General features: G+C 41.8%; 1 protein-coding gene across 5 annotated transcripts in view; it reads left to right on the top strand.

Annotated features, from left to right (window-relative positions):
* g (adaptor-related protein complex 3, delta 1 subunit-like garnet) overlaps positions 1-15,469 on the top strand; it is a 354,723-nt gene that overhangs the window by 40,102 nt on the left and 299,152 nt on the right. For 4 of the 5 annotated variants that reach the window (XM_070524729.1, XM_065441037.2, XM_065441036.2 and 1 more), the window contains exons 8-9: positions 484-557; positions 5,921-5,970. In XM_070524729.1, coding sequence (XP_070380830.1) covers positions 484-557; positions 5,921-5,970 — 124 coding nt within the window. The remainder of the gene's footprint in view (positions 1-483; positions 558-5,920; positions 5,971-15,469) is intronic. The other variant, XM_070524731.1, reaches the window with a different exon arrangement.

The raw sequence follows: 15,469 nt of genomic DNA, 5'->3' as shown, positions 1-15,469 counted from the left end.
GCGTATTAAAGTGGGAATTAGGTTTGAGGACCTTGCCTGAGCTTGTCATGTTTGAGATGGAAACTTGCTGTGGCAGTGCACAATGCAAATTGTCTTTTCCAGTCACCATTACATTTTGTTTCAAATGTAACTCTCACCTTCCAGTAAAGTATTAAGCTTACAAGGTCTTGAACAGTTCTTTATACTGACAGTGTACACGTATAGAGAGAAATTTTAGATTTTGTTTATTTGATGTAAACAAAGTGCGAAAGAGTAAACAAGGGCATAGCAGAGCATTTCTGAACCAGAGCAGACAAGTGGCTTGGTTTGCAACGTAGTCATTATAATTCTGCTTTTGACCACTGTCGTGAGAAGCATAGGAGGGAACATGTGTGCACAAACTGTGCAGCTTTGCTGGTGTGGTGGGGTGTACACGGGGGAGGGGTGGTGTCTGAGCCCAGTGTGGTAGTGCACACGCACATAGTTGTCTGTCTCCTTTTGCAGTTTGGCGCCCTCACCCCACTTGAGCCTAGGCTGGGGAAAAAGTTGATCGAGCCATTAACTAACTTAATCCACAGGTAACCAAGGCACGACCTCTGGCGTGGTTTTTGTTTTGTTTCTGTTTGTACTGCATTTCTTGGGCTGGCGAACTAGCAGACCTTTCCAGTCTCTCTTCTCTTGACATTTGCTGTTTTGATTTTTCACTCATAGCCACTGTTGCTTTTAATTTGCGAAATGCGAGCCTGCTTTGGGCTGTCCAGTTAGTGTAGCATGTGCTCTGCTCTCGTAGCCTTGTTGGCCCAGAGTGCATGTGGGGTAGAAAGCAGAAGTCCGAAGGAGCAAGACAAGAGAGGTAAAACTGTTGCAAGTTCAGTACACGTTAATATAGCACCCAGACAGCAACAGCCGTTGGAACAGCACGCATCGAGTGCCAAGTTTATAGAATGCTCACTGGAATATGTTGCATGAACACAGCAGCAGTGCACTATGCTCATTTTCTACAAACCTTCAACTGTAGTGTAGAGCCATCAGTCAGTGCCCATGTTAGCGTACCATCTTCTAGTTTGATCGTTGGGTCTTCATTACCTTCCGGCATGGAAATATTGAAGTCAAGGGGACGTTTTCTTTTTTTCCCTTAATTTTTGCTGCTCTAACCAAAATGTGCAAAATGGTTCTCATTAGCATGGCAGTTATTTCTGCTGAGTGATATTCTTTAGCGTGAGGCATGGCAGCACGTAAAAGTCACATGTTTCACGTAATACTTCACTTAAGTGCATCTACTGCATTGGTAGCTCTATCGGTTATTGTGTGCATTATTTTTCATTAAAGGGACCTTGCAACACTTATTGAACATGGCAAATAAACCATGTAAGGCTCAGGTTGAGACTGTCATGAGTACCCTAGCCGAATTAACCTCAATTGCATGCAGCAGGGTGTGTACATTGTCGCTATTAAAATCACCCATGATTATCTCTGGTTGCTTTAAATCTGCGGTGTCACATTAGGACATTCTTTGACTATTGGCCAGATGGCAGAATATGTAATGAGAAATTCCTTTGGCAGAAATGACAAAATTATCAGGAGTGCCAGGATGGTGTTACACTGAACTAATTAGCGCATGTCAGTGATGGATTAGGAAGAGTTAGAGCTAATGCATGTCAGCAGTGCTATCATCATTTGTGTTAGTTCAAATTACACAGGTCTGTTGCGTCAAGAGGCACAAGCTTTGCACTTCTCCACTAGTCCTTGTTGATGCACATGGGCAGGCAAGTTCGTGGCTTGTAATTCATGGCTTGCCATGTTTGGTCATTTTAAACTGGCAAGCGCAGCGTATACATTACGACCCAACAGATGTGTCTGTGGAGTATTACGCACTGCGAAAACAGCTGAAATTTCAAACCAAACATTGCACGCCCTCCCTCTAGAGGGATCCCCGCTACTCGCCGTGGTTGCTCAGAGGCTATTGTGTTGGGCTGCTGAGCAAGAGGTCATGGGATTGAATCCCGGCCACGGCAGCCGCATATCAATGGGGGCGAAATGCGAAAACACCCGTGTACTTAGATATAGGTGCACGTTAAAGAACCCCAGGTGAAATTTCCGGAGTCACCACTACGGCGTGCCTCATAATCAAAAAGTGGTTTTGGCATGTAAAGCCCTATAATTTAATTTTTTTTTTTAGGGATCCCCGCTCCCAGCTAGAGAGTCAGTCACGCGCAAATGCCTCTATGTAAAACATACTTCCTGTTACGTCACTTACCATGAAATGACTTTGTTATGCCATTCAATGTGGAACATGACATGCAGCCACTGGAAGTACGCTGTGCAAAGAAGGCAAAGAAGAAACATACCTCGCGGACGTCGAAGCAAAGGGATAGTGTCTGGCAGCATGGTAACAGGGCAGTTAATTTCTTCCGTCTCGTCCATTAATGAATCAATTAGAAAAACTCCCTCGACAGCGCCTTACAACTGCCAATGTTATAACCAAAATTTGCAATTGGACTTGGTGAAGGGCCCTCTAATCAGCCATGAAAGAAAGGTGAGGTATCAAAAGTGCAACATCTTCAGCTACTGACTTGTGTAAATATTAGTTCCAGGCATACACGACTCTTCCAGATCATGTTTCGCACAGAGGTAGCATTTTGCAGGGACTTTAGTTTATTGTCATACTTTTGGTCATTACTTACTAGTTGTGTCCTCTGTAAATCTGAGCTGGTGTCGTCTGTGGCAGTGTCACTCAGAACATTTTCTGTAGCAACAAAATGGTAGTGCCATCTGTCGCTGCTATGGCAAAAACACTGTGCTCACTTTTGCAGCAATAGTAGGCGCTACTGCATCGTTGCAATGAAATCGACACATTTCGAGTGGTGTCGGCACAGGCGATGCCCAGTTCAGGTTTATTGTGGACAAAATGGGGGAAGCGGGGAGGGATTGAACTAAAGTTACTGCTGCAATATTATGGGTGTGCAAATATTTGGAAATTTAGAATATTATCGAATGTTATATTGTTAATATTCATATTCGATTAGAAAACTAGGTATATATTCGAAAAATTTTGTGTATTTGATTGGATATAAATATTTGAAATAAATCGAATTTCTTTCTGGCTGTGTGTAATAAGTAATAAATACTTATTAGCATTTATTTCTATCTAAGAAAATATGTCTGGTTTTGTGCTGAATTTTGCAATGAGGTCATGCTGCTGACGAAATTTATCCTTTAAAACACGCTTAGCCACTGGCCATCCAAGCTGTGCAGGAAAGCCAACCTCTCAGTAGCAAGGAACATGGGTTTGTGAACAGCGAGGGTGCACTCTATTGGAAATTTACTTACTACTTGGTTCCACCCCCCTACCTGAGCTTATTGCTTCACAGCAAATGCGATCAGTGACCACTGGTACAGAGTCAAATGCCTCGGAGTTTACAGGAAATTGATGTGGTATAATAAGGCACAAGTTGGCGAGAACAGACAACTAGCAAAAATTACTCAATTTTCCAAAGCTAACATGAGCCAAATACACAATCTTTTAGTATAGCGGCTTACTAGTCTAATTTTTTTTACTAATGACGTTGCAATTGCAATGTTACAACATGTTAAAATAAACCAACATGCTAATAAGCGCATGTGCATATCATTATTCAATATTCGATGCTATATAGTTTAAAATTTTGATATTCGCACACCCTTTGCAAAATCCTACTTCCGTGCAAAATTTGAGTGCAAATCAGCCAGCAGAATAGCAGGAAGAGTCATACACACCTGGCACTCCCATTTATGTGGCACACAATGTACAGCTGCTCCCTCCATTGATTACACTGTGCTGCCATTGGCTTAGGAAATTGTAGTTTTGGCTGCCCATACCGTAGTGTCACATAGATGTATATATTATTGTATCTATTGTAACACTGTTCGGAAAGTGAAAATCTGAAGTTGTGGTGATTATGTGTTGTCAATCAAAAACAATACTCCATCACCATCTCCAGTGTAGAATAAGGAATGGCAGCATTGCATAGGAACTGAAAAGAACTCTGTGATTGCCAATAACATCTGTAAGCTATGCATTCAGATATAATCTGGCTGAGACAAGTGTTGCAGGGCCCTTTAAATGCTTGGCTTTGATGAGCGTATCTACAATGACAGTGTGTACTTTGTATTATCATAAATTCAATGAGTAACTGATTCTGTGTTGTGCAATACTTGAACACAATTCAAAAACTTCCCATTAACTGATAGGCCACCTAAATTCTGGAAATCTGCCAGAGCATTTGCACTAACTCATGACAGTGGACTTCTGTTCAGCACTTTAAGCTGGTGGTGGCAGTGCATTTCCATCAACTGAGTTTCTCGTTAGTTAAATCCCGAAAATGTCATGGATTAGATAATTTGGCCTCTGCCAATCGGTGCTCACACACTTTCACATTGGCTACATGCAGCATGGTTAGGATGAGGAGTGCACTAGCTAGCAAAACAGGAACCCAATAGAACCCAACTTTCCACTTGAGAGCAAACACTTGCCAAGTGCACAGCTGTTTTCGGTCATGGGGGGAGTGGGTAGATGCCAATGTACTTTTGACAGTGTCAAAGGGAAGTTTCTGGTCCAGTTAGGAGCAGTGGCGTCAGGCACACCATAAGCAGCTGTGCAGTCAGCAGTGATTTCACTGAGGTATGCAAGGATTTTGTCAGTGGTGTTTGATGGGTGTGTCCAAGAGTGGTACAGGCTGGACTCTGTGTGCGCTAGCGTTCTAGAAGTGCTGTTTTCCACTCTCACCAATGCTGCCAAGGTATTCAAGCATGTTACTGCACTGCACTGGGAAGTATCTTTTTTAAGTGCTTGTGACAGCTAGTGTTGAAAAATCTATTGTGAGAGAGAAGAGACAGCAAGCCTGGACCTTTTTCTGTTGCTTTTAAAAATTCTACCTGCCAGATAAACCAGCTGATTTTCATAACTATGCAAAAGTTTAATAGAACTTGACTGTGCCAGTTTTGCAGAGCACATCTTCCTTGTGGCCTTTGCTGGATAATATTTGTTTAAACGTTTTGACAAAGTGCGTTTGCGCCACATATCTTGCTGTAAAATTTTTATTGCAGATGCCTATGCACATTGCAAAGTATCATGAGTGCACATTTGAAAATCTGTACCCTGCACAAAGGTCCATCGGTTCTTGAAGGCACGTTTACTTTGTATAGTACTAACTTTTTGAAGCACAACATATATCACTACTGCAAGGATCAACCCTTTCTCTACCGCTCACAATAATAATTTCTGGGATTTTATGTGCCAAAACCACAATATGATTATGAGGCACACAGTAACGGAGGACTCCAGGTTAATTTCGACTGCCTGGGGTTCTTTAATGTATACCCAATGCATGGCACACGGGCGTTTCTGCATTTTTTCCCCTTCAAAATGCAGCCACTGTGACCTGGATTTGATTCTGAGCCATCGGGCTTAGCAGTGCAATGCCAAAACCACTACGCCACTACGGCGGGTACTGCCGACATTCACAATCATCACTAATTTCTACCAATATAGTCGACGATCAATGTAGCTGTCACAAGCAAACATACTTCACAGTGGAAATCTGTGACGATTATATTTGTAAGACGGCTTCTGGTTGCAGTCCTTGTAACCAGATGGTGGCGTTTGCCAGTCTTAAGATACTATTGTATTTTGTTTTTCTCTCTATTCGGGGATGCTTGAACACTTTGATGGGAAACATAGCTGCCTGCATGTGGCAATTCTAGAACATTTCTGGGAAATTTGGTAGGATTTTTATTTACTGTGGTACGGAAAGGTTTATATAAACGGAAGAGATTGTCAGCGTAAAACATTTAGCAAAATCAGTTTTTAATGGTCTTGCATTATAACGTGGGTTTTGGAGCTTTTGTAAAATGCCAGCCATCAATGTTCATGGCAATACATTGATTTGCCTGCTCGTTTCAGCACTTCTGCAATGTCCCTGCTTTATGAGTGCATCAACACAGTCATTGCAGGTGAGTGGGATCTTGGTGCTGCCCTTCTGTGAGCCAGCCAGGTGCCTCTAATGGCTGGCTCACAGTGAAACCTGTGCCAGTGTTCTTGCGGAGGCCATTAACAGCTGTCTCAGTCTTACATACATTGCCAGAATGCAGTAGGCTTTCATTAATTCTACTTTTCTGGGGACTGAGAATTGATTTTAATTACCCGCCAAACAAAATTCTGTAACGAAGAAAAATTCTGTAAGCTTCTTAGTAATCTATAAAGGTCAGCTGCCATTTTCATTCGCAAGGCACTGAATATGTAGCATGCGTTTATTTTGGTATGCACTGGTAGATAAAAGGTCTCTTATTTTGTTTGTGACAGAGGTAGATAGAGTGGAAGTGGACAAGACAGCCACTTGTTCGCTGCTTCAACAGGACAGCATGTCTGTGTATTTGAGCAACTGTTCAATGTTTCTTTTTTTTTCTGGGGTGTTCAAATAGCTTAATTTCTGAATCAGATTCAATATAAATATTTGAGAGAAACTGCCTTCGAATATTGAATCAAATAGCGATGGTTTGCAACATATAACAAATGTGAATAATGCAGGTTGTGTAGTGTCCCTTTAGCAAAAAAGGCTTATTGACTTCACTTAAATTATATATGGAATTCCCATGAACAGCTGGAAGTCAAGTCCACTGAGGAGCTTCTAACTGGGAGACAATTGAAATCTGATTGTATCTAGTGCTCCGACACTGATAGCTATAAGACTATGGTTTTCACATGCACACATGTATAGTGAAGTGCTGTGTTCGTGAAAGTAGCCGGGTTAGCACATATTGTTTTCGAGGAACCCAGCATGTTAAGATTGACCAGGTAATAAATTGCTTTGCCTAAATCAAGAAAACAATTTTATTGGCTGAACAAGGAGAGGCATGCCTATTTAACGACTGGAAACTATTGTAAAGAAGTGACATCAATGTGTTCGCTCAGCAACTGTTGCCTATGTGCAGAAACCACGACGCTTCAGAAGAAAAAATATTCGGAAGAGTCTGCACTTGTCTTTCTTCTTGCTGACTGCAACAACTCTTCTTATGCCTTCTGTTATCCAATAAAAAAAATATATATATTTGACAGCTTTGGATGGGTACATCAAGTATGAATTGAATAGCAAAGATTATTCAAATTTTATTCAAAATTTCTTATATTAACATACCTCTGTTTGTTTGAATTATCTTTTGCAAGAACTCCACTTCTGTGGGGTTGAGCCATGGTTCTGCACAATTGTGACACACATGTTTGGTGTCTTTAAGCTTTTACAGCTCTCATTGTCAATTACATTGTAAGGCACTGTGGGCACAACATAAAATTTTTAGCCAAGTGTAGTATGCTGCCTCAACAAGCCAGGTGTTGTGGATTTTACTTGTTGTAGGACTGCTAGCTTGGCTTATTTTTTAAAGCATAAAATAGAACTGAATGGAAAAAGCACGATACAGAGGTGCTGTTCATTTGTTTCATTGCAGCTTGTCATGAAAGTGTGACATCTTGACTAGGTATACTACCTTGCTACCTTTCTTCTATAGTGGGGTCATTCCACGCCAACTGTCCCAACCTTGGCGCTCGACCATCAGCGTTTTCTTCGAAAAAAATTGAGGACTATCTATTTAAAGCAAGAAGTCTTTCTGTAAAACATTTTTGCGAAAAAAAAAAATTTCAGCCCCGCTAGGAACTTGTGAAATTTTTCAGAAAGCTCGAAAGTATGGGTTGTAAAACGCATTGTCAAAAAATTTTTTCTTCTTAAATTAGGCGCGCACACAATTTTTCATTGAGAATTAAGATAGGCTTTCCACTTAAAAAAGGTTTTATCGATCTTTACATTTCCGTGACTTTTTTATACGGCACTAAGTATGCAAAATTTGGTGCATATTGGGATTTTTTTTGCAGAAAGACAACTTTTACCGGAAGGTTATATTTCAATGTAACTAATTGGCAGCAAGTTGTACTCTAAGTGAAAAATAATTTGGGACGAATATAACGTGAAATGGCTTGTACAGCTGGCGACAAAGTTGCAAAAAAGTTAATTTTAGCATATGTTCAGACGTAAATTTAGCATTGAGGTGGTCGGGGTAAAAATACGCTACATAGTGTATTTATTAGAAAAACACATTGTCTACAAACTGAGAAAGTTTTATCAAATTACTTTTTGTTTTAAGCAAGAAAAGAATTTTTGAATTTGTGTTATGCCGGTCCGTGCGCTTGCACGTGTTTCCCCTTCGTAGGTAAGCGTCCTAGCGGTAAGTAGGACTTGCGTGGACGCAAAACTTCCTGAGTCGATGGAGGAACATCTGGACAGGATAATCATCTCCTCAAGTGTTTATTTGAATGCTTTATTAGAAATTATTAGCCTAGCCAATGAAAAACGCGAGCCCCAATAGAACGCATTTAACCGGATGTCGCCGTACACCGATGGCCTGCACAGCGTCGTCACGCGGCATCGGAAAGTTACGCCGGTGAATACAGAGTGCAGTTATGTGCACTACGATTTAGAAATGGACGAAAAATTTGTGATTAAAAAAAGAATTTGTTGCTTTATTACGGCAAATATGTAGCAAATATCAGCCAACACAATCGTGTTCTAGCGACCATGTTGGCAATGATGTTAAAGGAGTGATGTCGACTCGGCATTAAATGTTTTGGCATGCTCAAGTTCATACTGCATTCAAAAAGATGATGAAAATAAATAAAGACGTTTAGTAGCTCACCCTCTCTGTGTTTCTTGTAGTTAAATGTTAAATTCAGACCGAATGAGGCAGTGCGCTGACCTTTGTGAAGCGCAGGATTTAACATCCAGTCTGCTATAACTGAAGAAAAAAAATGGGAAGGCTCGTTCGAGTTATCGACTGTAAAAAGGTTGCGGCTATAATCCTAAAACACGCTCATATGCTCCTCAGATGCATTATATTTTTTCACACGAAACATCGTATGTTTAAATGTTTGCACTTCCCCTGATGGTCTTCTTGCAGCAATGTTCAGAATAACGTAAGAATGACGTCTCTTAGGCATTAGCAGGCCGCAATAATTGGTTTAAATAAAAGGAGGGAGATTTCAAGTGCAAACATTTCCGGTACCTACAGCTACCATGTATTTCTGTACTGGCTCTAGCAAAACATCAGAACTTTTATTGGTGACATCTGCCAGAGAAGTCACACTATATATGCTGAAGCGTGGAAATACTCGTGCAGATCCGCCTCCAGAAGGATTACAGTTTCGACTGTCCCACTTTTGCGTTATAGAATAAGAAGGGCATCAGATACTTTTCTTCGCGGTTCTGCTTAATAGTCTTTTCGTATATGCCTGTTTTGAGTGGTCGCACTCATTCTTTCATATGTCGGAAGGCAGGAATAAAAAAAACGCGTGCTATTAATTTCGAAATTGTTTATTGCATCCGACATGGAGGTAACCCAGGAGAGACGCCGACCAGCATGAACGTATTGGAGAGAGTGTGGCGGAAGTCACGAGCTGTTTTTCACAAAGGAGCATTGGGTTAGGTACCCCATATGTCAACATTGCCATAGCAACTGCACTCCCGAAGCTTTTGCTGCTGTTCTCGGTCTCTGAAAAGTTAGATAAGATTTTTCCGCCGGTGTCTTTTTCGCAGCAGATTTTGTTCACGGAAAAAGCTGCATTTGGAGTGTGGTGTGTAAGCATGAAAGTTGTGTTTGGGTCTGTGAGGGTGAGTGTCAGCCAGCAACATATACACTCAAGCAATAAAGGCGCGGGTCTTCGTCGTCTTCTTCAACGTGCCACGGAAAAAACAAGAGCGTCTGCTTCGCTAAAACTGCTGGAGAAGTTTCGTAGGCATTGTTTTGACCCGCGTCGGCAGCACACACTTCCGGCGCTTCGTAACAATGCAAGTTCAAACTTCGCGCCCATCTGCTCCGTCGAGCTGCAGAACCACTGATTGGAGGCGCAAAGGAAGATAGCACACCAACATGGGTGCACTTCGGGCTTCAAAAACGTGACGTCGAGCCACTCGTGTTTTGTTTCTTTCCTCCATGGCATCCGAGGTCTTGCAATAACAAATGCGCCTCCCAGGGTGGACAACTTCTCTCACATGGAAAAGAGACCACAGAAAAAATAAATTGGCCTGTGGTGTGCAGCGCATTTAAGACAAATAAGTGCGACAACGTACTCAGGTGATTGTGCACTGCTTTGGTTCATGGCGAACTGCTCCTTTTGCAAACGCGCTCAAACCATCGTGTGTGGACGACGAACTATTCAAGCAGACAGATTTTCTCTGGAGATAATGATTTCCTTTAATAAAGTTTTTCATCCATCCATAATGATTTCCTTCAATTTTGAGCATGAAGTCAGACCAACTTGAAGAGCATGCTTTGATGTGGGCTTGAAGTAGTGGTACTTGCGAGTATTCTTGATGGGAACCGCATGCTTGTACCTTTCGGCGAGGAGTAGCTTTGTTGTATCAATAGCGTTTTTTGGTACCCATATTGCCCTGATGCCGAGAATATTATTTCGTGTCCACGTGAAGAGCTGGTGCGGTGTCAAAATCTGATCTTCATACGGTCTTTGTAGGCTTGCTTTCGCTGCTAAACGTTTCACTGTTCCTCCTACACCGTCACAAGCACTCTTTCCATGTGAAGTAGCGAAAAAGTTCCACTCTGCTGAAATTTCAAAATCTGTTTTGTGGTGGCAAAGATTGATGAAGTTCTTTCTGTTTTTGTATTGAGAAGCAGCCCCATCGGAAAAATAGTGAATGTGGGTGATTGCAGGAAAATCTTGTCTGACTATTTTTAGTATTGCTTCTTGGAACGCAAAGACGGAAGTTGTGTCGTGATCGAGACTGTCAGAAATCACAACGAAGGACATGATGGAAACTGGATCACAACTGCCTTCCGTGGCTCGATAATAAATAACTACTGGATGCAACGATGCCTGCATATTGACCCAGTGAAACTGCTGTGGCGCATCCTGTACTATGAAATGATAATTTTCGGCAAAATCCATTACCACGACTGCTTCATTGTTGCTTAGCTTTGCTTTCAACTGTCTAAAATAGTGTGCTTGCTGTTTATTAACAAAATGGTGACCTTTAAGTTTCTTCAGCATCTTGTCTGTCGTACATGTCGTACATGTGTCTTGTCGAAGCGCCTTGTCTGTCGTACATGTGTTCTTTCGTCCGCGTATTCGTAGCGCTCATTTCATCAAATCTCCAAGAACCTTTCGAAGAACTCATCAAAAGAAAGCAGAAGTGATTCGAGTCTGCACCGCGTTCCGCTCACCCACTGTTTAACCACTATGCTTTCGTTCTGCTCGGCGTCAAGATTCAAGCTGTTCTTGAGCAGAGTTTCGATGTGCTTTGTTCCTGGACAACTGCTGCAGTCGTCTAACATGCACGGCTCACTGTCCAGTTGGCACACTGTTGTTCCCAGTAGCTCCTCACAGGTCTCTCTCAATCCAGAAGCGTGGAGCATAAGCTTAAAATTTTGATGCTGCATACAGACGCATACGGTGTGTGTGCCACATCCTCCTGCTAACACGCAATGTGCGGGTCGAAGGCTGGCAAACGTAGAAAAACCGCAAGTCATTTTTGATGTTTCCTTCCAATTCTTGAACATTTCTTTTAAATTCATTAACAGCAAACGCTTTTGACGACCACGCAGCACGTCTTTTTTTCCCGGAAGGCAGTGGGACACTGACTCATCCTCATAGAATTGTTGGATTGAACAAGTAACTTCTTTGCTTAAAGGCCGACCTTTCTTCGGTGGCGGCACGCTCAGGACTCCGGAATTGGACTTGAGTTTCAATGCCTCACGTACCTGTCGCTCAGACGCGCCAAAGAAGCTCATAATTTTATTCCGCGACCAGGATTGCGGAGCCAATGTTAGAATCTGGATTTTATTTTGTCGGGGGCCATCTTGCATGAATTTGGTCTTTAGTTCATTCATCAATGACACGTAGTCATCGAGAAGAATGTCTTGTTCTGTTTCCTTCACTGCTGTGGATGTCTCGCTGAGACCAAGATAGGTGCGCATTGTTTCCTTCAAATTCATTCGCAGTTTTTTTGCTTTGTTCTGTACATAAAACTCTCTGCGCCCCCATGCCCGTTTTCTTCTAAGAGGGCTCGCACCTACGGCTACGAGAGCCTCGTTGACTGCATCTGGAATTATCACCGGTCGGTCATCCTCTGGAGACTCTGCTGCCTGAGCTTCAACTTGCACATCAACTCCCAGCGATTGTTGCTCTGGGGTTTCTCTTGGTCTTGAGTGGTAACAACGACGGAGACAGCGCTGACAGAGCCTCTCTCCTGGAATTAATCCCAAGGATGGTTGCATGTTCACAAGAGACATTGTGATCACTGAAGTCCCCCGGAAATTCTTTGTATGCTCCAGAAATGGATTTGAGCACCATTTTGATGCTATAAGCGACGTGTACTTCTTTAAGTACACCATGTAATGATGGCCACACACTGTTTCGATGCCTTGCTTCTGCTTTGCTCGAAGAGTAAGTAAGCGGCGTTGCGGCTCGGTGAGGTCCTCAACATTGACTAAGTACTTCTGCTTAGTCTGGGTTATTTTGTGGCATCCATTAGGTCCGAGGGAGCACGGTGGAAGCGAAACACCTGTGAAAAGAAACAGTGACGTGTATAATTTTATGATATATTTATCTACTCGCTCTTTTTATTCAGCGAATACGAGACAAAGTTATGATCGCTTTTGACTTCAGTAGCACGTGAAGTCTCGTGACAGAACCTAACGAGTCATCAGTCTGCCGAAAACCTTGCTAAAAGACATGGCTACATGCAGTAACAACGACTTGATTGTGGGGCGTGCGGTAGGGGTAGTACTCAATAATTTCGACCAACTGCACGAGTGCTCTTGCATATTGCCTTCACTGAAATGCAGACTCTACAGCGGGGCTCGAAAGCAAGACATTGATTGAGCTCAACTGAACAATGCCATAGACACTAAGCTGCGTCCCTCTGCTACGGATACGAGTGCAATATAACTACTCAGTTCATGTAATTTACATATACATTGAATGCATTAATAATATTTAACACCTGGATTCAGAAAGGTACTCTTAGACAAGAGCGCGTCTTTATTGGCAGGCATTCTTATTGGCATGCTACTAATTGAAGAGTCCAGCAATACATCTAATTGGCTAGTTGTGCATCCGTTCATACTAAGAGGTGGGCCATGCACAAAGACGGTATGCAAATGTGTTTAGTGTACTCCTTCTACTCTGCGTTTTCTGTTCATGCACTGCACCCCTTCCCGTGATATGAAGTAATCACGAATGGCTACGTAATTACATGTGCAATTACAGGCAATTATGTGTATAGACTAGTGTACTATATGAAACAAAAGTTCCATCTGTTTGGGTAACAAAATAGGCGCGTGTGGTTGCAGTACTGTCTGAAAAAATAAACCACAAAATAAATGCCATAGTAGCCATAGTGAAGAAAATTGTAACGGAGAGGCCAATAAGCCTGGTCCCTAAATAAAAACGTGATTATTTGAAAATGAGCTTTTGACTATGTGCTCTCAGGCTTCTATTTTTTCTCATTGGTCCACTGCTATGCCAGTCATACTTACTATATTTAGCGTAACTATGTGATCAATACACAACATACTTCACTAACTTTATGTCACTCATTTTATGTCACTCCATTAACATGATGCTCTCATTTATTAAAAATATCCTTAGTGGACTCTTAAAAACAAGAACAAGCAATCGATATAAAGTACGTATTCAGTGTCTGGTCGCTTTTGGTCTTTAGGGCATTCCGGATTTTATATGCTGGTTTCACAAAGTAATACATACGCGAATGCTGAAGAAATGAAACCTCGACGCTCGACATAGACCACTTCAAACAAATAGCGATTGTTTGGGTGCTAGTAAACGAAAGTCATCGCTACGCTATGAAGTTCCCTCGATTACCATAGATTAAGAATAAAGTCGTGTGTTCAATAGTGTAGGTTTCTCCGAAAGAAAAAACATACCTTCGTTAGCGCCCTCGTAGCATGGTGCCGAAGGAAGAGTAGGCGCTTCCATGACAAAATAGAAGGGCCTTCACAAAAGTGTGACAAGTACAGGTAATGTCATGAACAGAGCTTCTCCAATGGCACAACTGCTACATATCACCGACTGAAGAGCCGCCTTTGCTCAATGTGCAAGCCACACAGGAGATATCCACCACTCGGAAAATTTCACAGCCTTCCTTTGCAATGATCCAAGGATGTCTGCTAGTACGTCTGCCTACTAGAGCATCGTAGAGTTTCGTCTGCTACTTGTTTTTTCTAGAAGAAACATGGTCGCTAGAACACGATTGTGTTGGCTGATATTTGCTACATATTTGCCGTAATAAAGCAACAAATTCTTTTTTTAATCACAAATTTTTCGTCCATTTCTAAATCGTAGTGCACATAACTGCACTCTGTATTCACCGGCGTAACTTTCCGATGCCGCGTGACGACGCTGTGCAGGCCATCGGTGTACGGCGACATCCGGTTAAATGCGTTCTATTGGGGCTCGCGTTTTTCATTGGCTAGGCTAATAATTTCTAATAAAGCATTCAAATAAACACTTGAGGAGATGATTATCCTGTCTAGATGTTCCTCCATCGACTCAGGAAGTTTTGCGTCCACGCAAGTCCTACTTACCGCTAGGACGCTTACCTACGAAGGGGAAACACGTGCAAGCGCACGGACCGGCATAACACAAATTCAAAAATTCTTTTCTTGCTTAAAACAAAAAGTAATTTGATAAAACTTTCTCAGTTTGTAGACAATGTGTTTTTCTAATAAATACACTATGTAGCGTATTTTTATCCCGACCACCTCAATGCTAAATTTACGTCTGAACATATGCTAAAATTAACTTTTTTGCAACTTTGTCGCCAGCTGTACAAGCCATTTCACGTTATATTCGTCCCAAATTATTTTTCACTTAGAGTACAACTTGCTGCCAATTAGCTACATTGAAATATAACCTTCCGGTAAAAGTTGTCTTTCTGCAAAAAAAATCCCAATATGCACCAAATTTTGCATACTTAGTGCCGTATAAAAAAGTCACGGAAATGTAAAGATCGATAAAACCTTTTTTAAGTGGAAAGCCTATCTTAATTCTCAATGAAAAATTGTGTGCGCGCCTAATTTAAGAAGAAAAAATTTTTTGACAATGCGTTTTACAACCCATACTTTCGAGCTTTCTGAAAAATTTCACAAGTTCCTAGCGGGGCTGAAATTTTTTTTTTCGCAAAAATGTTTTACAGAAAGACTTCTTGCTTTAAATAGATAGTCCTCAATTTTTTTCGAAGAAAACGCTGATGGTCGAGCGCCAAGGTTGGGACAGTTGGCGTGGAATGACCCAGTGACGACGTGAGCTGCTCTTGAGTGCTAGTGGGGAACATGAAAGTCATGGCAAGGGTTGAACTCTGGTTTTATCTAATATTGCACACGTATAGATAGATCACTTTAGCCCCCTGGTCGCATTCACATTGAAATAAAAACA

This window comes from Dermacentor albipictus, chromosome 9 (assembly GCF_038994185.2).
Source record: "Dermacentor albipictus isolate Rhodes 1998 colony chromosome 9, USDA_Dalb.pri_finalv2, whole genome shotgun sequence".
In the NCBI taxonomy this organism is placed as follows: domain Eukaryota; kingdom Metazoa; phylum Arthropoda; class Arachnida; order Ixodida; family Ixodidae; genus Dermacentor; species Dermacentor albipictus.
This window is presented reverse-complemented; position numbering and strand designations above follow the sequence as displayed.